Source organism: Ursus arctos, unplaced genomic scaffold, assembly GCF_023065955.2.
Source record: "Ursus arctos isolate Adak ecotype North America unplaced genomic scaffold, UrsArc2.0 scaffold_3, whole genome shotgun sequence".
In the NCBI taxonomy this organism is placed as follows: domain Eukaryota; kingdom Metazoa; phylum Chordata; class Mammalia; order Carnivora; family Ursidae; genus Ursus; species Ursus arctos.
The window spans coordinates 82942410-82964843 of record NW_026622985.1 but is presented as its reverse complement, the minus strand read 5'-3'; the positions used below and the strand labels follow the sequence as shown (position 1 = coordinate 82964843).

Below are 22434 nucleotides of genomic sequence, written 5' to 3'. Positions count from 1 at the left end.
AAAGACCAAGCCTCCATCATTTCTCACCTAAACGCTGGTCATCCCTTGTCATTTTAACTCTGTTATCTGCCCCACTCACCACAAGCTACAGTGATCCTTTAAGAACTTGAGTTAGATTTTATCATTTCTTTGCTTAAAATACCTTGGTTGCTTCCCACTGCTCTTTAAATAATATCTGAACCCATTACCTGCCTGTTAAAGAAGAAGATAGGAGGCAAGTCTGGCCTGAAAGTAGGGAGTGAGAACACATGGTATGATGCACTGGATATAAGATGAGGAAAGAAGGGGGGATTCCTGTGTTTTTGGCTTCATCATCTGGGCGAAAGGAAGAACCATTTACTGAGCCTTGGAAGACCAGGAGGGCTAAGTTGGTTCATTGAAACAAGGAAATGACCGTGCGGCACAAATCACAAATTGTGTTTTTATCCATTTAATTTTGGGGTGCCTTTGTGATAGCCAGTTGAGCTGTCAGCAGAATATTTGGACCAGTGAGTATGTTATTGGGGGCAAGGTCTGGGCAGGATATACAAATTTGTCAACTGGGGAAAATTTTAGATCCACAAGGCAGGAGGAGCTCCCTTTTAGAGAGCCAGAGGGAAGGAGGACTGTGAACCAAACCTTGAGGACTGAACTGGTGGTTAACCCTTTGGAGAGGACAAAGTCTGGCAGAGGGAGTCTTCCATAGGAATTGGATGGTGCAGGGTGTTTGGATGGTGTGGGATAGTATAGGACTTGTGCTGATTTATACATGGCGGTGGTTCTCCATCCTCATGGAGGGAATGAGAATTTGGACAAGAAAAAAGCAAAAGATTATTAAGAGCATTTTCTATTAGAAAAGTCTGACTAGTCAAAATTTAGTTCAAGGCCTTGTAAAACATAGCTTAGGAGTTTCATTTCTATAGAGTGAAAATAAGTTTTAGTCTTTATAATTTCTGTGTCAGAAAAGTTACATGTTCATTGACTTGTTAACGAGTTTCCCCTGATTATTTTTCTGGGCTTTTTTTTTTTTTTTTTTGGCTTCCATTTGTGATGTAGAGATTTAAAAACAAGTGTCTATATATCACAAAAGCATCACAGCCACTTAGCACCTGTATCTGCTTTTGTTTATAATTACAATTGACTTATCACTCCTCCTCCCATTTTAAAGCTAAGTGAAATATATAATTAGGAATTTTTTTGTATAATAACTTAAATATCTAGTAGTAGCTTGAGGCAAGAAATAGGATTTAATTAGAGGCTAAATGCTACCTTCTACATGAAGCTTTCTGATCCTTCTGTCCAGATGTGATCTCTTTCTATAAGGCACTTCAGTTTTTATATAGCTATTTGGAAATCACTCTAGTAGAGCTGTTAAGAATATCATCCCTGGAGCCAACCTACTTGGATTCTTTTCTGGTCATGCCACTGACAAGCTCACACAGTCTGTTAATTATTCAACTTCTTTGGGCCTCAGTTTCCTCCTCTGGAAAATAGAGATTATAATACCAATCTAATAGTAGTGTTGTATGGTTTAAGTTAGAAAACAATATAAAGCATATATCACAGTGCTTGGCACATTGGTTTTTATTAGTGGATGTTAAATATTATTAATTTATGTAAACTCCCTGGCAGATTCATTAGTTTAGGACAGAGTTTGTGTGGTGTTGGTCTTTGTGTCTCTCCTGTAGTTCCTTACATGTAGCGAAGCGTTTGAAAGAATTTATCTTTATTTTATTTTATTTTGATTTCAGTGTAGTTAACATACAGTCTTGTATTAGTTCCAGGTGTATAAGGCAGTGATTCAACAGTTCCATACATTACTCTGTGCTCATCGTAATAAGTGTACTATTTAATCCGTATCACCTGTTCCACCCATCCCCCCGCCCACCTCCCCTCTGGTAACCATCAGTTTGTTCTCTGTAGTTAAGAGTCTGTTTCTTGGTTTAGCTCTTTTTTGTTCTTTCTTTCTTTGTTTTGTTTCTTAAATTCCACATATGAGTGAAATCATGGTATTTGTCTTTCTCTGACTGACATTTCACTTAGCATAATACTCTCTAGATCCATCCATGTTGTTGCAAATGGCAAGATTTCATTCTTTTTTATAGCTGAGTAATATTCCAGTGTGTGTGTGTGTGTGTGTGTGTGTGTGTGTGTGTGTGTGTGTGTATACCACACCTTCTTTATCCATTCATCAGTCAGTGGACACTTGGGCTGCTTCCATATCTTGGCTATTGTAAATAATGTTGCAATAAACATAGGGGTGCATGTATCCCTTTGAATTAGTGTTTTTGTAAGGAATTTATGAGTTAAGGATATCTTCAGGAAGACTTTTCTTGGATAAAATGTTGAAACTAAAGTGAAAAATCTTATTTATTATTTTGGGTCATGTAATGGAATATGTAGGAATTGTTAAACTATGAACCCCCTGAAAGAACCCCCACTGCTTTTTATCCATGCTGTTTATATAAAAGATACCACATACAAGGGAGACTCTAGCATCTAGGTCATTACAACACAGGTGTAATTTTTTATTTTTAATGAAGTATCCTCTAGCTTTATGTTGACATTAACTCTTTTGGGAGGGAAGACATGAATTGATCTTTGGAAAGTTACATTGCTATGTTCTACAGGTTTCTAAACACTGGATGAACATGTAAGGGGGCTTTTGTTTGTTTTTGTTTTTTTGTAAGATTTTATTTATTTATTTGACAGAGAGAGAGCCCAAGCAGGGGGAGTGGCAGGCTGAGGGAGAGGGAGAAGCAGGCTTCCCACCAAGCAAGGAGCCCAATGCAGGGCTTGACCCAGGACCCTGGGATCATGACCCGAGCCAAAGGCAGATGCTCAGCCGACTGAGCCACCCAGGCGCACCCCGTAAGGGGGCTTTTAATGAAGGTATCCAGTACGTTGCTGCATCACTTCCTGCCACTGAGTTCAACTAAGGCTTTCGTAGTAATGAGTGAGGACCTCTTCCAGTGGGTAAACTGAGGCTCCATGTCAGCGCACAGAGCAGGGTCGTTATCCAGGTTGCTTTCCTCATCTGACTTAAGAGCTATTTGGAAGAGGGGACGCCTGGGTGGTTCAGTCTGTTGGGCCTCTGCCTTCGGCTCAGGTCTTGATCCCAGGAACCTGGGATCAAGTTCCACATCCGGTTCCTTGCTCAACGGGGAGCCTGCTTCCCCCTCTGCCTGCCACTCCCCCTGCTTGTGTGTGTGTGTGTGTGTGTGTGTGTCCTCTCTCTGACAACTAAATAAATAAATAAATCTTTAAAAAAAAAAAAAGAGCTATTGAGGAGAAATGGCTATATGAACACTTGGCTAAAAGAGGTTACTGATTTGTAAAGATAATACTCTTATGAGCATTTATATTCTTTCTTATCCCCAAAATGATTTGGTGGGACTTGAGCAGTATTTTAAGCAATATTATATCAGGAACCTGGTGTTCTCTAACATACAAACTCTTAAGTGGGCAGCACACTAAAAATCTATTCTCTGCAAGTAATCAGTGCTGGCACAATACTAGGCTAGTCATGCTTTGATCAGCAGAGATCCAAACCCCGGAAAGTTGGTGTCAGAGAATCAGGAAGATCAGGGCATGGCTGGCATAGGCCAGGTTTGAGGGGTTGTGTTAGCGGCTGCCAGCCTCAGTGGAATTTTCCATTGTGTTATTGTTTCTGCTTTTTGTCAAGAATGAAAGGTGTATAACAAAAGTTGGTTCAGGGGAAGTGAAGCCAAAAAGAAAAGAGGAAAAAAGAATGAAGAAGGAATGGCTAAAGAGTTGAAGACTGCCGTACCCTAAATGAGCTCCTGTGTCCTGATTGGAACGGCTGTGTCTCAGCCTAAAGAGTTCGAGACCAGCCTGGTGGCCCTGCTTATGGTGTGACACCACCCCACAAGACAGTGCAGCATCCCGTGCCCTGCTGAATCAGATAGTCTTTTGGCTGGAATGAGGCAGTTGAGCCTCTAACTGACTTCCCCTCCTACAGCTCTAATTCTTTCAACATAAGGGTAACTTAATTTTAAAAACAAGGACCCCGAGGCCCAGAGAGGTTGAGTGGCTTGCCCAAGGTCACACGCATTCATCCAGGCCGCCTTAAGGAGGTGACCCTCTGTCAACCAGAAGTCTACAGCTCGAAAATAAGCTGCTTTGTGGGGCATGACAGTCTCCCTATTGCCACCAGTGTTTTAGGCAGAATGAGAACGATCACATGTCAGGGATGCTATAAAGAAGGTTCTTGGAAAAGGATTCCATAATGTGGAGTGTCCCTTACAGCTTTAAATCCTGTGATTCTTGCTCTGTTTTCATTGCTTCAATAATAAGGCAGTGTTCTCTCCCTCACTCCTCATAGAAATGGATCTTTGAAAGCATTTTGTTACATTTTCTGTTTAAAATAGCAATTAGCTTTGCATCTCAGATACTTTACTGGGTACCATGTGTATCATTCATTTGGAGTATAGTTCACTAGCCAATAGCCCACAGTTCTAGTTATGTATGAAGCAGTACTTCGGTGAAATAACATTGCAGCTCCTCACTAAACCAAAAGCTTCGAGAAAGCTTCTTGCTGCAGAGAGACCCTCATTTTCCTGGCTGTCAACCTGACTGATATTTTAATTTTTCCGCCCTGTAGAAAACTTCAGTCTCTTATCCAATAGATAAATGAGTGAACCCCCCAGGAAATGCAGCAGAATGTTTCTGTTTGCCAGTGCAATAAATGCAGAAGCTAATAAATGTCTACTTACATCAGGAGGAGGCGTGTAATGAGTAAATGATGAGAAAAAGAATTCGTGGAAACAAATGATCTATCCAATCTAAGATGACAACCAGGTTCTTAATAACTTGTCCTCTAGTGGAGAGAGGGCTTTCACCAGGCAGAGAATCAGCCTAGCACAAGGCCATTTACATCTGGCTGCTGATGGATTCGGTTACATTTGGGTCACACCGAGCAGTAAGCCGCGATTCAAACTCAGCCTGGTTATGGAAGACTTTTTTTGCTTCTGTAATTTCTGTGAATGTATGCTGGGAAGAGCAATGATTTCAGGGCCTAATTCGCACTGCTTACCTGAGATTACATTTATATTTCACATTTGTCTTTTTAATAAAGACCTTTTTCAAAAGTAAAGAACCAGTCTCTTTCCCTTGAGATGTGTTCAGATCACAGGGGTTTCACCAGAACTTCTTTTCTGTGGGTGAATATGCTATTCTTTAAAGTGCTTTTGTAGACCTCAACTCTCTAAATCCCCAGGGTCTGCCTTTGTGGAAACTAACAGGATGCTTTGTCCCGGTGGGTGGCTGCTTTCTTGCTTGTGGTGGTTGGAAGGACTTGCAGAAGGCAGAAGGCACAGTGTGATTAAGACAGAGCGACTGAGATAGGAGCTGCAGTCTGCACTGAAGATGGGAGGAGAGACTCCATGCCAGACCAAAAGATCATTTGATGACATGCATTTTGTTATCACCCCTTTGTGTGATCTTTCTAAGAACATTTCTCAGGAAAGTCATGTGCAAAAGATTGGCTACTAAATACCAGCAGTTTTCAAGAACAGATTTTCATGAATATTTCTAGAAGAAGACTACCAAATTTGCTTGCTGAGTCTTCCATAATTATCTTTTCTTCTCCATCTTACCCTCCCTCCACTCTCCTTCCCCTCCTCCCCACCCCCGCTTGCTTTAAAAAAAAACAAAAAAACAAAAAAACAAAAAAAAACCAAATAAGACACATTCTGGCCTGTTTTAGTACCACATGAATGAGGAGTGAGAGTTTTAAGTAGTAGTAGGATTTAGGCCCCGTAATGAAGGGAAATGTTAATGAGTCATCAGATAAAAGCTGGACAGAAGCGATACTGCAGGGCCTTGTGTACTTGGCAGCATATGAAATGGAGGAATCCTGCACAGCCCTTTCTAAGGCAGAGCCATTATACCTGAAAGCTAAGACTTTTCAATGTGCTTCTATTCACATGCATGTTTCTATGCCAGATCTTTCAAAAGGCCTTTCCTTTGAAATACAAAAAGATAAACATGTCTTTGAAATGGATAGGTGATCCCTTTGCCACTTTGGAAATCTTTCTCCATTTCATATCTGAGATTTTTAACCCTTAAATTAAGACTGAGTTTTCTGTTCACCTGCGAAGCTTCGAATGTGTCGCCAGCACTTGAGAGAACCCTGTCACTGTTATTATTAACAACTGAGTTTGGTCTCAAAATCGATGGAAAGGCAATTAAAACTTGACATAGGTGTTCCATCTGCATGGAATCTTATTTTACTTGGGTGCCGCAGTTCATTCTTACATGACTTAAATATGATGCCACTGTGGTCAAAGAAAATCATGAGTTTGTCACGTTCTTACAGAATACCATCTATTGCTTTGTATGAAGGAGGCTACACTATATTTGTATTTCAATATTTCAAGACCTAAGTTACAGCCCTGTACTTAGAGCATCAGACCTGGTCTGATTTGGTTATAATACTTACTGCCTTCGGGATGTCAAGCAAGTATGTAACTTTGGTTAAGCATACCATTCCTGGTAGGTAAAATGAAGGCATAGCCTCTCACTTTGCTTCTTCTTCAGCTGGTTTTCATCATAAAATCCATTGATACAAATAATCATTTATATCACCATATTTGCTGTTGGGGGTTGTGGGGGTCCAGATCCCCAACAGCCTCCCTGCAGTTTTAGCTGTTGCTCTGGTGGGATTGTGTTTTCTTGTAAATGTGGGATCCCCAGAGCTTCTGCTCTTTCCAGGGACTTTTTCATATGAATATCACATCCCTGTAGATTATAAACATTGGAATCACATAACTACCTTTAAAAAAAAAAAGAAGAAGAAGAAGAGGAAGAAGAAGAGAAGAAAAACATTTCCCTCAGCTACTAGCACTTTGCTCTTAGGAGATGGTTGTCAGTAAATATTTCTTATTCAAAAAATGAATGTTCACCCACTTAACAAATGACAGAAGAATTTCAGGGACGCCAGGAATAAATAGGGTTTTGACCTTTGTAATTTAAAATAGGTTTCCCCTCTCTTTTAAAATTAACTCATACCATCTCATCTGTATTGGCCTCGTGGGTAGATACCTACTGGGTAGCTTGTGAAAATGCCAGCGTTTTGTTTTCATTTTCTCGCTCTGGAAAAGAGCTGGTATGGTTTAGAACGTTATAAGAAATTGTTGTAAAACTGTCTTTACTCTTCAACCTATTCACCAAGGACCAAAACTTAAAGGAATCTAAATATTTCTTTTCTCCTTTTTCCATCTTTAGGATTGAAGCAAGCTGAAACACGTACCCTTCCATTGTATGGGTGATCTGTTACTTATTTTAGCAGTCCTCTGTGGTCGAATGTTTAAGTTGCTTTTCATTTTTCAGTGTTATAAGCTCTGTGATGGAAAAAAAAATTAGCTAAATTTTTATACACACCCATGATTTTTTCAGGTATTTCTAGAAATGAAGCCGAGTCAAAGTCATTTGAGACATGTTGTTATAAATCGTACCAGTTTATACTCACACTAGCAAATTACTAAGGGAGCCCATTTCTTCATATGCTCATCAGCATCATACATCTGTATAAACAAAACAGAAAGCAACCAAAAAACCCAGCCAACTTGATAAGGATAAAGTGAAACGATTTTACCAATCTTCCCCTCACAATTTTCCTATAACCTATCAAATGCTACTTTGAGGGAAATGTATGTGGCAAATACCTGTACTCTAGACCTTTTTTTCAATGAGATTTTGAAAAATGGCATTTTCTCTTGGGTGAAAAGTTTTACTTAGAAAATAATAAAATTATTTCTTCAATGTTGGCTTTGGTTGGGTTTTGCATAGTTTTTCTCCTAGGCCTCTGATAGTGTACAATGCCAGGGACAAAAATAGATCCACTACGGAGAAGCTGCTGTGGATAGTAATTCCCTGCCCCTTGCCTGCACCACACCCGACTGTTGAATATGGGTGTGAGACGTATGCATGGGAGGGTGAGCACCCTAGCTCCTTAATGAGATTTCTCAGAGGTGGCAAGTGGCTTTTAAGCATAATGTTGAAATTATCTTCTAAGCTTTGGAATGCTTCACCACATCTGCACCTTGGGGGCACCCTCAATTAAGGCTTTTAGTCATAACTCTGCCGAGGTCAGTCAGAATCTTCTCTTACTCACTCGAAGAGGTGCGCTCAGTCTGGGATTCTGAGCTTGTCTATGGCACTCTCCCTTTTATGTGAGCTGCTTATTTTTATGTAGTGTTGGAAAGGTATTACCTCGGACAAAGATTTGATTCACTTTGGGGTTGCTGCTCAGCTGGTACCAGAGGAGCCAAGAGACCAGCACTGTCGTTCTGTGAAAGCAAGCTCAAAGGTTTGCTCCATTTTCAGAAAAGTTTTTCTTGAATAGATTTTCTGGATCATAATGAGTTACTGGTGTTGGCCTCTATCATACTTTAAAAATTCGGGTTCTAGACAAAAGTGGGAAGAAGGCAGACTCTGTCTTGGCCTCTCCAACCTGTTGTGTCAGGACCCCTTGGTTTCCTGACACTTCTCCTTCCTCCCGTGGATTCAGGTTTAAGTCTACATGCTTCTCTTTTGCTTTGGGAAGCATTTGTCTTGCCCCCACCTGTTTGGTTAGGAGTCCCTCTGAGGAAGTCACCTTATAATAAGCTAAAGGGTAGTAAATGGATTAGCTCAGAGTTTCTTAACCTGGATTCCAAGGAAATAATCTCAGGTCTTCTAATTTCTGTGAGAATCTTTAAAATTTGTGTTTTCTGTTCTACTTTTGTATGATTAATATAATCCTATTTGCAATCAGTAGAATGGACCTTACACGTTTGAGGAACATGGGGTTGGATGCCAGCTTACCTCTTCCCATAGCATTCGCATTGTGCTGAGGGGCTCTTGGAGGCTGAAAGGGCTTAACAGAACCAAAGGCAATTACATCTTTGTTTAGTGTAATGGGTGAGTTTCTATTTCTCTCCCCACTAGCCTTTAAAGAAGTCTTCACCCTCCCATCTGTAGGACCCACCCCTGTGGGCTTGGCCCACATTAGCTTCTTGTTGAAAAATAGGCCCTTTTATATGAATTGTAGGTTGGCCTGTCAGAGGGCTAGAAGAGAAGGTAAAATGGGTAAGCCAGTTACATCAAGGGGAGCATGTGTTGTCCATTCTTCAGATCATTAATATAAAATTGTGAATGAATAAAGAACGCAGCGGAGTTGAAGGTGAAGAAGCTCATGTTTGCCTGCTTCTCTACCATAAGGAGTATTGTTTCCAGCTTTCTTCTTAGCCCGCGATTTTCAAGAGGACACTGAGCATGTGTGCTTGTCAGTGCGTGTGCTGAGCAAGTACGGGAGAGTGATTTCTAGAGTTCCTTTCTACGGGAGACGGTATGAGACCAGTTAGGGTGAAATGGAGTGCATGCCTGAGATGTGTTGGCTATCGAAACGCGGCGCCTTCTGTAGAGAGCCGTCCAATGGGTGTGCTGTTCAGTGTGCCTGTCGCATCACCTCAGGGAGCCCTTCACAAGACTTACAGCCTGGCGAATTGATGGTGTCCTGTTACTCAGTCAGCAAGAGAACAAGAGGTCCCTGCACTGGAAACAAGCAGTAATTTAAAAGTTTCTATGTGGGGCTTGCAAGACATCATGGTAAATTCTTGTGATAACCCTTCTGATAACTGTGAAATTGCTTTGTCTCACCATTGCTGAAGAAACAGTGAAACACACAACCATGTCAGAACTAGAAAGGTCTCAGGTGCGTAATTCAGAAGTCTAAAAGGTGAGTGTAGGTGTGTGATATAGAAGTCTAAAAGGTGAGTGTGGAAGGGGGGGTATGGTTTTCTCTCAGAAGAGCTACAAGCAGTAGGAAGATTTTAAGACCTTTTATTGACATTATTATAGAAAAGGATAATAGAAAATGCATACCTTCTATGTAGCTATGTAGGGTAAATGGGAAGTCTCGCTCTAAGCATGGGTAAAGGCAGGAAGGGGTCAGGGAGTCACTTTCCCAAAAATATCTCCATTAGTTACTTTTCTGGTATGATACAAATTTAGGCGTAATGCCTGTTGGAAATTACGGTATGGTTAATTTTCTTATAAAATGATACAATCCCACAGTAAAAATTTAAATTGTTACAGAAGGCTGTTAAATAAGAAGGAAAAGTATTTCCTCATGTCCCCTTTCCAGGGGTGACAAATATTTCTTGAAGAATATTTCAAAGTGTGTGTGTACACGTATGTAGACTCACAAGTTTAGAAAATATACTATTCAAATTATTTCACAACTTTGTTTTTTCTCCTACGTGGACCTCTTTCCATCCATATCAGTACAAGTAGATTTCCCTTATTTCTAAAGTGGTTAGAAGAAAGTTTTACAGGTAGAGAGAATTCTGCTCTGAAGCTCAAATCATCTGACAGAAACAGAGAAATAAAAAGGAAATAAAAACACAGCTAACTTAAGAACTGCGTATGAGGGGTACTTAGCTCCTTTAGGAAAGAATAGGGCTTTAGAGACTCATTAGAAATAAAAAATAAAATAAAAAATAAGAAAAAAAGTTCTATATAGTGATCTTGTGCCACTGTAATTTATTGTTAACTATACATTTATTGGTGTGGTTTTTGAATTTATGTCTCCTCCTATATGTCATAAGCTCCCAAAAGTAGGGCCAACCCCCTGTTTGCTCTCCATTATATTCCAAATTCCTGGCCTCGTGTCTGGCACAGACCTTCAGTATTTATAGAACAAGGAGATGAACAGACGAAGGAAACATAGAATGCCAAGTGAATGTTTGCTGCAGTTGTTTATTTAAATTGCCCAGTTGAAGAAACTGAGGCATGAGATAATAGAACTCATATATATGTAATATAACTCATGTAGTGGCAAGGCTGTCAATGAATCTACGATTTCTATTCTAATTAGAAAACTAAATCAGGAAAGAAAAACCTGAGACTCTAATTAGTGAAGTTTCTAAAGTGCCTGGGATAAAACTAGAAATGCCGGAAGCAGCCCTGAATAGCTCTGTTGCTTTATGTAAGAAACAGTAAAGATGGAAGGAGAACGTAGGTACAAAAGCGATTCATTAACTTTGCCTAGGTGCCTAGGAGACAATGGTGTTTTCATGAAATGCGGCTTCTTCGAGTTGGTAAGATTGGATGCTACAGTTAAAACATGGCTTTAAAATTTTTCAATTTTTCCTGTCCTTTGTCAGAAAAGGAGAGAGGCAGATGGAAACAGATTTCTGACAAGTGGAAGCAAAGCATCACTGCAAAGGACAGAGGTGCTCCTGGTGCGTCTTTGCATTTGACTTTATGAAAGTCATTTGTGAGGTGCACAAAAAGCAGACCTATCAGGGCTTAAGAAAGGTCTATTCCAAGTTATTGTGACTCTGTGTATCATGAAGCTGGAATGGCTTCAGATTAGAAGTTTATTTTCTTCTTATTTAATGAGAGTCTAGAGGTGGGCGGTCCAGGGCTGGTATGTTGACTTCAATGTAGTTAGAGCCCCAGGCACCTACTGTTCCACTCCAGCTTTCTAGCACAGGGTTTTCCCTCTTGAAGGTCAGTTTGTATTCCAGGATGGCTGCTGGAACTCTGGCCATCACATCTACCTCACAGACTGGAGAGAAAAGAAAAGGCAAAAGGGCTGAAAAGATTCTTTGCCAGCTGAGGTCGGCTCTCTTTGAGCGGCCTACTTGGAATTCCCATACAGTTCTGCTTACAGCCCAGCCTAACTTGAAGCAACCCAGAAATTGTAGTTTGGTTGACCATATGTCTGGCTTTAAAGCGGGGTTTATCTGAGTAGTAGGAGAGATGGTGGGATAATGTGCTGATAGGCTTTTCTGCAGGGTATCTTATCTGCCTCTACCATAGACCTTAATAGTCAGAACTTCTGATTTGTGAGAAACTGCTAAATTAGTAATTTATTACTGATCATTAGTGATATGAATTTGGAAAAAAAATAGGGCGGAGAAAAATTAAGATACACTTATATATGTACCCAAAAGGTTATTGGCAGAAACATAGGGCTACTCAGGATAGCTACTCAGGAGTTGATCGCTTACACAAAGCCAGCATTTAATCCATCCATTTGATGCTCATTCTTCAGGTAGTGGAGTCATGCAGGTAATTTAATGGAGACCAGGCTCCGGTGGGATTCGCTAGGGGGCTAAGGGTTGTTGGCGGAGTGGTATTCTGATAGAGAAGAAGAAGCCAGGCTCTGTGCCAAGTGCTGAACCTACAATGTCCCATTGATATAATCACCCTGAAAGATAAGGTCCTCGTTTTTAGATGTTAAAAAGTGAGACCCAGTTTAAATAACCAAATCCATTCCTTGGTGTACCTCTTAGAAACAGGATACTGAATCTGATATACCATGCATTTGAACCAATGTTGGCAGTTTGCAAGCTATTTAAATAGGCAGTGTATTTATTTAAAAGGCTTCTCTGGAGCAGGAGGTTAGGGGGAGGGAAAGGGATAAAAGGAGAGAGTAGATAGACAGTGGACTCAAGGCCATGGGTTTAAGAAGTGCCAGTAACGAAAGAGTCTTTAAGATGCTAAGCACTTTATTCAAGGGTCACTTTATTCACTGATTATGATCAAATTCCTTCTACTGCTCTTCTGCCCACCTGTAACAGACTTCAGCATATATAGGAACACACACAAGGCAGAATTCAAACCAGTCATTAGGCTTTCTGATAGAAGGTTTGTCGAGAGAAATACTGAAACCACTAGATAAACTAAATTTAGACCTTTAGTGTTTTTTTTGTTTTTTAATTTCTAAAAACTCTATAGTTCTCAAAATTGTTGTGCTAAAAATTTAGGTGTATTGCAGTCAGTCTCTTGATTCTGTGTGAGTCTATAAAAAGACAGGATGGGTTGATGATGTATGAACTCTTTTCGGCCGCCTGAAGCCATTCAGTAGATGACTGTTTCAGGGCTTCTGTGCCTGAGATTGTAACCATGCTGCATTTGCAGCATTGAATCACATCCCCAGATGCTTAGCTTCATCTTGGGGGAAACATACTTACCTGCATCTAGCTGATTACATATTATAACGTAGTTCCTGGGCAAGTGTTACAACAAGAAGTAGAAGTCTGTTTTGAATCCAGCTACTTAACATAAGAATGCTCATACTGACATTGTCAGTCAATAGGAAGGCTTTCATTGATGCTGGTATACACTGGACCTTAGTCAAGAAAGCCAGCCAGGTAGAGTAACACTTGTGTTTGGGTGGGTTGTAGGAGGGACAGAGACCTACAATTGTTAGTGGTAATTATAATTCATCTTGGAAGAGTAGAGCCACACTTTCAGCCAGTCCGCTCACATCTAAGGTCAGACTTGGTCCTTCTTCCATTCACTGTTGCAAAATGTCTGCAGAGTTGCCATAATCTTTGAATGGATATTGAGTAGGAGTATTACTCACCTCTGAGAAATAGTGTAAGGTAACCAGAATTTAAACTATACCTCAGTATGATGTGTTATATGGTTATGCCCAAATCATCACATGAAGCATTTTGTAAAAGAACTGACAAGAGCTAGTTAACAAATTGTTCTTGTGACCTTTTTGATTTGTTCATTTCTTACATACCGCAGGTATGATCATTTTAGTTATAATAGAACAGAAACAAGATCCGGAACCTGAGAAAATACTGCCAGAATACTGTGTGTGCGTGTTTTCTTTTGATCTAATTTAGAACTTGCAAACAGACACTTTTCAAATGTAGCAATAATGTGTGTCTGTGCATGTGCGTTTTAAAATATACTTTTAAAGGGAGACTTTCTGAAAATGGAAAATGGCAGTATCACACATTGAAAAACATGAGCCATGGCCAGCTCCCCCCAAATTGGGAATGATGCCCACTCTTGTGGATTCCCATTTCCTTCCTATACTGTCTAAAAACTTGATTCTTGGGTATTAGAATACCAGATGGGTAAATCCACCCCCCCTGCCAGACCCCAAATTCAGATTTTAAGAGTGGCTGGAAAGAAATATTGGAATACTTGTATCTAAAATCAACCACACTGTTTTGTGCTGTCACTTCAGCTATCTGTGGCAGGTATGATAAATTGGCTCAATAAACACCAATTCCAAACTCCTGCTTTCTCTTACTGTAGAAGTGGGAAAACAAAAACACTTACAACCAGGGTTGTGCGTGGTCTGTAATTCTGGCCGCCGAGATGGAAGTGCACATCTCTGGAGAGAGCTCCTCTTCCCTCCTCTACCTCCTTCCTCTTCCTTCCTTAGAACATGGGCACAAGGGCTGGAGCTGCAGTAGGTAGCCGCAGACTCTGGGGACACAAGCTGATGCTAAGGGTGGCTGTGAAGAACAGAAAGAAAAGGGTCTGGGCATTGGATAGTATCCTCAGCACCGACATCAGCTCTGGGTTTGCAGCACCCAGACTCCTCCTTACAAAAGGAAAATAAGCCCCTTACCTGTGTGAGCTGCTGTGTGTCGCTTGAACTGTTACAGCACGGTCATTGTACTTGAACGCGACCCTAGGCGACCTCCACATCCTTTTTTTGTGGCATAGCACACTGCAGAGTTGGTCAGTTATCACATGCAGAGACATGTCATACTATAGTATTCCATTTTTTCCACAGTATATTATTTCATTTACCTTAGACTTATCTCTCTGCCAGCCCGTTTTAAATCAAAGTCGACTTTGGAATGAAGTTTAGAAGGAGTGGTGTCACTCCAACATGACTTCAGGAAGTTTGGAGTATCGTGTGCTGTGCCGAGTGCTTTAGGTATAATGGTGAGTGGGATGAGATAATGAGATGCTTGCCTGTAGGGATCGTATGGACTCGTTGGAGAGAGCGCATGTAAACACATGGTACCATGCGTTAAGTGCTTTGATAAAAGCCCATGGTGCTATGAGAACACAGACAAAGGACATAAATCAGTTAGCTTTTACTGTTTAACCAACTACCCCAAACTTAGTGGCTTGAAACAACCCCCATTTATTTACCTCATGATTCTACAGGTCACCCAGCTGGGCACTCCTTCTGGATTTGGCTGGCCTCACTTACACTGACTTGGCTGAGGTTTGGCTGGGCCGAGGATGGCCTCAGCTGGAGTGACTTTAGTCTGTCTTCTTCAGCGTGGCCTTTATTTATGTGGCACTAGGCAGGGTTCCAAGAGACAGGCTTCTGTTTGCAAGTGGCACGTCATCACTCCTGTCACATTCTCTTGGCCAGCGCAAGTCAGAAGCATAGCCCGGGTTGAAGGGATGGAGAAATAGTCGCAGGGTTGTGTCACCAAGAGGCAAACATACAGAAAAGAGGGAAAAACAGTGGCCAGTTTTGCAGTCTGCCACAGGACTCTGAGGGAACAGGGCAGAGGTACAGCAATAGATTTCTTCAACGAATTCACCTCAACTTTTTTTTTTTTTTTTTTTTTAACAAGAGAGAGAGAGAGAGAGAGAGCGAGAGAGCGAGCGCACAGGCAGGGGTGGGGGGAGAGGCAGAGGGAGAGAGACAAGGAGACTCCCCGCTGAGCAGGCATGGCCTGAGCCAAAGGCAGATGCTTAACCAGCTGAGCCCCCCAGGTGCCCCTCATCTCAGCTCTTTAAAATTCAAGATAACAGCCTACTCTTTTTTATTAGCACTTCATGAAAGGGATGCCATCAATTCTAGAATCATTTTCCAATATTGCCAATTTCTACTCTTTTGAACACTAGTTTTAAAAGTAAGCCATGAGAAAATGTTGCTCTGAGAAGAGAAAAGTTGCATGCAAAGAAGTACAGGATTGAAATAGTGGTTGTCAACTTGTCTTTCATCCAGCATTTGTCATGGAACATTTGAGGGATTCTGTTTTCTCAAGGTGCTTCAGAATGAAAAGGTTCCATGGGAAATCAGTTTGGGATTCATCATGAACAGAATTTCTCATCTTGGAGATTTACAATGCATAGTAAGAATTAAGGCCCTGGGAGGTCCTGGCATTAAAAAGTCCTTTTACTATTTAATTTGGTTCATTGGATTTCATTGGTGAGAAGGTCAAAAAGTATTGGTTTGATTTTTTTTTTTTTTTAATATGGGCTGGTTAGTGTAAACCATCTCTCGCTCATATATATAGTATTTTTATAGTCAGCCACTGTCCTCACATTTCCCATTTATCTTAAGGAATGGAGAAATGGAATAGGTGAGCTGTGTAAGCAAAGTTCAGTGATGATTGGTTTAACGGCAGAAAAGATTTTTGTTTTTTAAAGAATAAATTTTTATTAAAATGGCTTTTCAAAAAAATTACCCAACACCATATAGTTTTTTTTACTCTTCAAATAATTTATAACAATAATAGGTAACATTCCTGCATTGCTTACCATAGATAGCCCCCCGTGCTTTTCAAAGAACTTGACATGAATGACCATATTTAATCTCCCAGAGATTTTTATTAGGCCGCTTCTGTTACTCTGCCCATCTCACAGATGTAAGGGGACTGTTGGGGTAAAGTAACATGTGCTGTTTTACCAGGATGGAGCTGTCATTAGTAATGTGGCTCCAAAGTAAAGCACAGGCTCTTAACACCGCTCTGCTGTGAATCGCTCTCCGAAGTACAGAGTGCTGTGGACAACGTATTCATGTTTTAAATGCATTAAAGAATCGAGTACAGTGGACCCTTCAGTCTTGCCAGCTCAGTCTGTTGCCTGTGTTTTTAGTAATCGGTACCTAGTGCCTGAGATTGGAAAATGTTTTAATACAGAAAATGAAAATGCCTGTCACTTCCAGTGGTGTCTCATCCTCTAATGTAGATGACAGACACATCCCCCATATCTAGTATTATGTTGTTATTTTGGAGATAGTTCATCTCCTAGGAACTCTTGTTTCACTAAATCTTTCACAAAAAAAAAAAAAAAAAGATAAGCCTTTATCAGATTTTTGATAGCACTAAAACATCAAAAAGATAGTATTATCCTTCTTTGGATTTATAAGATCTACCTTCTCAAAGGAAGTCTTAGTGGAAAACATTGTTTAATGGTTGTGTCAAACAATAAAAATTTGTTTTAAAATAAGAAAATAATAGACTTTGAATATTTGATTTAAATAACATTTACCTGCCACAAATTCATGCAATCCCTGGACAAATCATATAAAATATTTTACCTGCTGTTGATGGAGCAGGAAACTGCAAAGTGAATATGAATGAAAGATATTTTTACATTTTTAAATTTTAGGTCGTAGGGGCGCTTGGGTGGCTCAGTCAGTTAAACGACCGACTCTTGATTTTGGTTCAGGTCATGATCTCAGGGTCCTGGGATCGAGCCCTGTGTTGAGCTCCACACTCAGTGGGGAGTCTCCTTGAGACTGTGTGTCTCCCTCTACCTCTGCTCACTTTCTCTCTCTCTCTCAAATAAATAAAAAAAATCTTTCAAAAATTAGGTTAGGTTGTAGAGGACCTTACTGTCATAGAAACAGTACGGCCATGCACAAAGCAGTGATCTTTTAGTGAAAGACCAGCATGTCAGGTCTTGGGCAGCTTTCTCTGCCTGTTCTTTTTGGTTCTCTTTTTAGGGTCATCTCCCCAGGTTGTTTATACCCCATACAGTATGAGGACTTAAAAAGTATTTTCACAAGGTTTGGAGGGGATATATATAGATAGGTATGTACAGACAGGTATATGGGGTCATTTATGTATGGCCATTTTATATACATAAATATATATATTCTCTACCTTCTTTGGAAGTTGGAATGTGGATGTTACTTATTTGAAGCACAGACTATCTAGATCTCAAGATTTGGCTATTAAAAAAGGATCAGACGAAAACACAATTGGTGTAAGTGCACTTCTACAAGCTGTAGGTTTGACCAAATAACAACAAACTTAGTTATGATAATGACATTAAAGTAACAGTAATTTATAATTGATAAACAAGAAAAGGGGCATATACGGACCTACTATCTTCTCAAGACAACAGAGATAACACAAACTGCCTCTCTGAAAATTAGGGTACTTCTACCACCTATGAGTACCTATTCAGAGCAGAAACATTGCAGCGTTGGTAGGCAGCTGTGAAGCCAGAGTCTGGGGAGTAGTTTGGGGTCCAGTTTGGAGAAGGGCCCATTGCTTCTAAGGCATTTGTCTCAATAATGCATAATAACGTCAATCTAATCATGAGAAGACGTCAGACAAGCCCAAATTACCTGTCATTCTACAAAATATCCAACTGGTGTTCCTCAGGAGTGTCAAGATGTCATAAAAGACAAGGGGAGGCTGAGGAACTGTCACAGACAAGAGGAGACTGAGGAGCTGTGACAATTAAATGCAATATGACATTCGGGATTGGGTCCTGAAATAGAAAAAGAACATTTGTAGAAAAACTGGAGAAATCCAAATAAAGTCTGCAATTTAGTTACTACTAGTTACTAGTAATAAAGTAGTACCGATTTACTAGTAGTAAAGTAGCAATAGCATTGTTAACTTACTTGTTTTGATGATTGTACTGTGATTATCTAAGATGTTGACTTGAAAGGAAGGAGGGTGAAGATAGACCAGAAGTTTCCACTATTTTTTTAAAGATTGTATTCATTTATTTAAAGGAGAGCATGAGCAGGGAGAGGGGCAGAGGGAGAGAGAGAGAATCTCAGGCAGACTCCGCACTGAGTGTGGAGCCCAACATGGGGCTCGATCTCACAACCATGATATCACAATCTGAGCTGAAATCAGGAGCTGGACACTTAACCAACTGAGCCACCCAGGCGCCCCAGAAACTTTCCACTATTTTTGCCCCTTTTCTGTAAATCCAAAATTATTTCACAATAGAAATTGAAAAAGTACTCTCATTTGGTAATGTGTGGACATTCTGCAATAGCTTAGCATTACAAAATCTTGACTTACCCGACCTCTTCAGCATGTATCCCCCTACACATACTTCTATATTCGGGCTATATTAAATCATTTGTTGTTGTTAATGAGCTCCTTTGGAGAGAGGGAGGAGAGTAATACAATTTTTGTATATGTTACAAAATATCATAACCTGTGTAATAAATAGCTGTGTACACCTCATTTTAGGACACTTCATTTTAAGAAATGTAGCAAGGCAGTGAAGCCCCACCGTGTTTCCTTTCTTTGTGTTATTCTGCCCCTTCATCTCCTACTACTACCACCAAACTGCTGCCACTTGGAGAGATAATCAGTGGAATTTGCTACTTAATAATCCTATTTCGTTATTTTGCATTTTTCCAAATTTGACCTAAATTACACTCTATGATATCATATCTAGAACTTGCTTTTTTTTTTTTTTTTTTGCTCCACATGTATGTCTGATTCATTCTTTTTCATCACTATGTAGATTTCCATTGTACTAACACCCAGTATTGATTCATTCTCCTGCTGGCAAGCGTATTGAGAATGTTTTTGTATTTATGGTTGTTGATTTTTAGAAGTATTTTCTTAGACCAAAATTACTCTTTCTGAACTCCAGTAACGCTGTCCACACCTTTTAGCTCAGTATTTGTGACCTTTCCTTATGAATATTTTTCTTTTTTCTTAAACGTCAGGTGGAAAGCTTCTTGACGATCCGTTTCCCCAAGATGAACATTATTGGGATGAGAAGTATCTAATTCTGTTGAATGAATTAGTAAATACTCAAGTGAATTAAACACTGTCTACATACAGATCTTGGGCATATTTGTGTTTATTGCCTTAGTTGTTTTATGGTGTTGCCTCCAGGGGCTTTTTCTTTGTTAGAAAGATTTATACAATGTGGGAGTCTGGCCACTGAGGCGGAAGTATGGGACATAAACAAAGCCTAAAACTTCAACTTGAGAAGTCAAAGCTAAGATTGTGGACAACACAGGTACATGTTTTGTGTGTGTGTATGTGTGTAACATCCTAGGGAGACTTTGACAAAATTAGTAATAATTTTACCTGCATTTGGCATTACAAAGCAGAAGGAAGCTCACTGACTTGTAGTGTGGCAGAACTCTTGTGCATCATTCTTGCTAGAAAGCTTACTGTTTGCCTTTGATCATTTTGAATTTGTACCCAGAATTAGTTTTGCCGAAATTAGTTGTTTCCTCCAAGATTATTTTATTCTCAATATGCTTGCCAGCAGGAGAATGAATAAATACTGGGTATTCATACAGTGTTGATCTCACTCTGCAAAAACACTTGACAGGTTTCACATTTCTGGTGCCCATCTTGTTGGATTTCTGTAGCCTCTTTGGCAGAGGTAGGCAGGGCTAGTCTCATCCATATTTTACAGGTTAGGAACAGTGAAAAGGAAGCCAAGGGAGTTTGAAGGACTTGCTCAAGGTCACAGAACAGAACCAGAAAGCAGATCTTTCAACCTAGTCCTGGCTCTGTCTGGACATTACAGTTTCAGTGCTTGAAATAATTGAAAGTATTAATCAAGATGTTATTGCTTCGCCAGAATTTTAATAGGTAATTCAGTAACATAATGCCCACTTGACAGTTTATCATGGTAGTATGGGGAGTTTCTCATCAGTGTTACTGGTACATTAGTAACTGCCTTTTTACTGCCCTCTTTGTTAGAAGGGTTCACAAAAAAGCTTAAACCAAACATTGCAAGAGCATGTTGTGACTGGTGTGTATTTTAATGGAAAGAAAAATCTTATAAGTAAACCTGAAAGGAAGGTGTGACACAACCTCAAGTTAAAATATCTGAGAAGACAAATGGCCTTTTGGTCACTTGAGACCTACAGATGAATTAAAACCTCTCGGCATGTAGACTGATGAAGTTGGTCAGTCAAATTGTAATTTTAGAAAATGCAGAAGCAGTACACTTAGAATATTGTCTTCATGTCAAAAATGCACCTTCGTGCTTGAAAATGATAAAAAATTACAATCGATCCTTACAACTGTTCTGTTCATCTTTATTGATCAGGTGCAAGAAAGATAAATCGCAGCCCAAATAAGATTATAGTAAATGTTAGCATCGTAGGGGACTCTAGGTTGATAGAGAGCCATTCATCATCTCAAATGGTGACTGTCCACTGCTCCAGCCACCCTGAGTCTGCTGTCTAATCACATACCTATTGATTTTATCTACATCCAGCAAACCTGGATGTGACTGTCATTGGGCAACCCAGATTGTTAAATGCAAAGGGGTCACTGGTGTGAAGAGGATTTCATTTTCATTTTCTCTCCAACCAACAATGATTTATTAAAAAATAAACCACCCCAAGTCATGCATGTGAAACCTGAGCAATTAGGGATTGAAGGTGCATAATAGACCGCTGTATTGTGTAGTGTTCCTTTGTACTGGGACACATTTTGCAGGATATTTCATTGAGTCTAAAGGTTCCTGGGGTCATTTAGGCCACCCCCTGCAATAAGACAGGTTTCAGAGTATCCAGCCAGAATAGACAGTTTTAAAAAATTCTTCTGCCTCAGGAAAGGCATTACTTTCCTATTGCAACTTAATATATGTTGCTTATGTGTTCATGTATGTAATAGTAGAGACTTTTTTTTTTTTTGGTGTAAAAATTACCTAAATCCATCATCTGTTCTTACTGATTAATTTGTTATTAATGTTGATGCTCTTGTGGTCATATGGAGGTGATAGAACACATTCTACTCCATAAAGAATCCATCTCGAGGACAAAAATACTGTTTAAAAAAAAAAAAAAAAGAATCTTGAATATCCTAGGTAGAACATTGGAATAATAGGCAAAATATGTTAAGAATTTTCTCATGGGATCAAATAATGGTGCATTTTAACTGTGAAAGTTTATTTTAATTATAACTTGTATGCCAGCAGATATACCATTATTTAAATGGATACCTTTACATGCATTTTTGGAAGTAACTATGCCATTTATGCAAGAAATCTTTGTCCTGTTGCTTAAATGGCTGAACAGAGATTTTATGTATTTTTTTAATTATAAGTCTTGCACACATTTTGTCCTGTTGGACAGTGAAAACTATCAATCTTTGTCCACAGAGCTCAGAATTCTACAAAGTCACCACTGAACAATATCAGAAAGCTGCCGAAGAGGTGGAATCAAAGTTCAAGTAAGTTTTTAACACTCTTATAATTATTTACTGTTCTTGACAAGAGGCACGTACAACTTTATTGCTTTTTGCCCAGAAGATAGTTTGTTGGGTAGCCCTCTGGAATACTCGGAAGTGTGTTTGGGTGGGTGAGGTGTATCCATGTTATCTGCTATTAGTGGAATTCAAACATGAGGAAAGAGCCTTTGATGAAAGCTTGTTCAACTCAGTTTTATGAAATAAGGGAAAACTGAAAGCAGTGGTAATAGAATTTTCATTTGGAATCATACTGCATAAGATAGGATGCCCCTGATTTTGAAGGTGATGTGAAATTGCTATTAATACAGAAACATAGAGACCATTCACTTCTATGTAATAAAATGGCGGGCATGTCCAAATTTGAGTATCCACTTTTCTCATGTTTAAGCTGTTTTCATTCCTTCACATGTACCTTGAAAGCATTTAAATCACAGACTTTACCTTGCCCTTGATTATGAAGGTGATGTTAAATTGCTGCCTCTGTTAATCCTTGGAATGTTTA

At 39.7% G+C, this 22434-nt stretch overlaps 1 protein-coding gene across 2 annotated transcripts in view; it reads left to right on the top strand.

Moving 5' to 3' along the window:
* CHCHD3 (coiled-coil-helix-coiled-coil-helix domain containing 3) overlaps positions 1–22434 on the top strand; it is a 261420-nt gene that overhangs the window by 187488 nt on the left and 51498 nt on the right. For both annotated transcript variants that reach the window (XM_057304554.1, XM_026511225.4), the window contains one exon: positions 21844–21914. In XM_057304554.1, coding sequence (XP_057160537.1) covers positions 21844–21914 — 71 coding nt within the window. The remainder of the gene's footprint in view (positions 1–21843; positions 21915–22434) is intronic.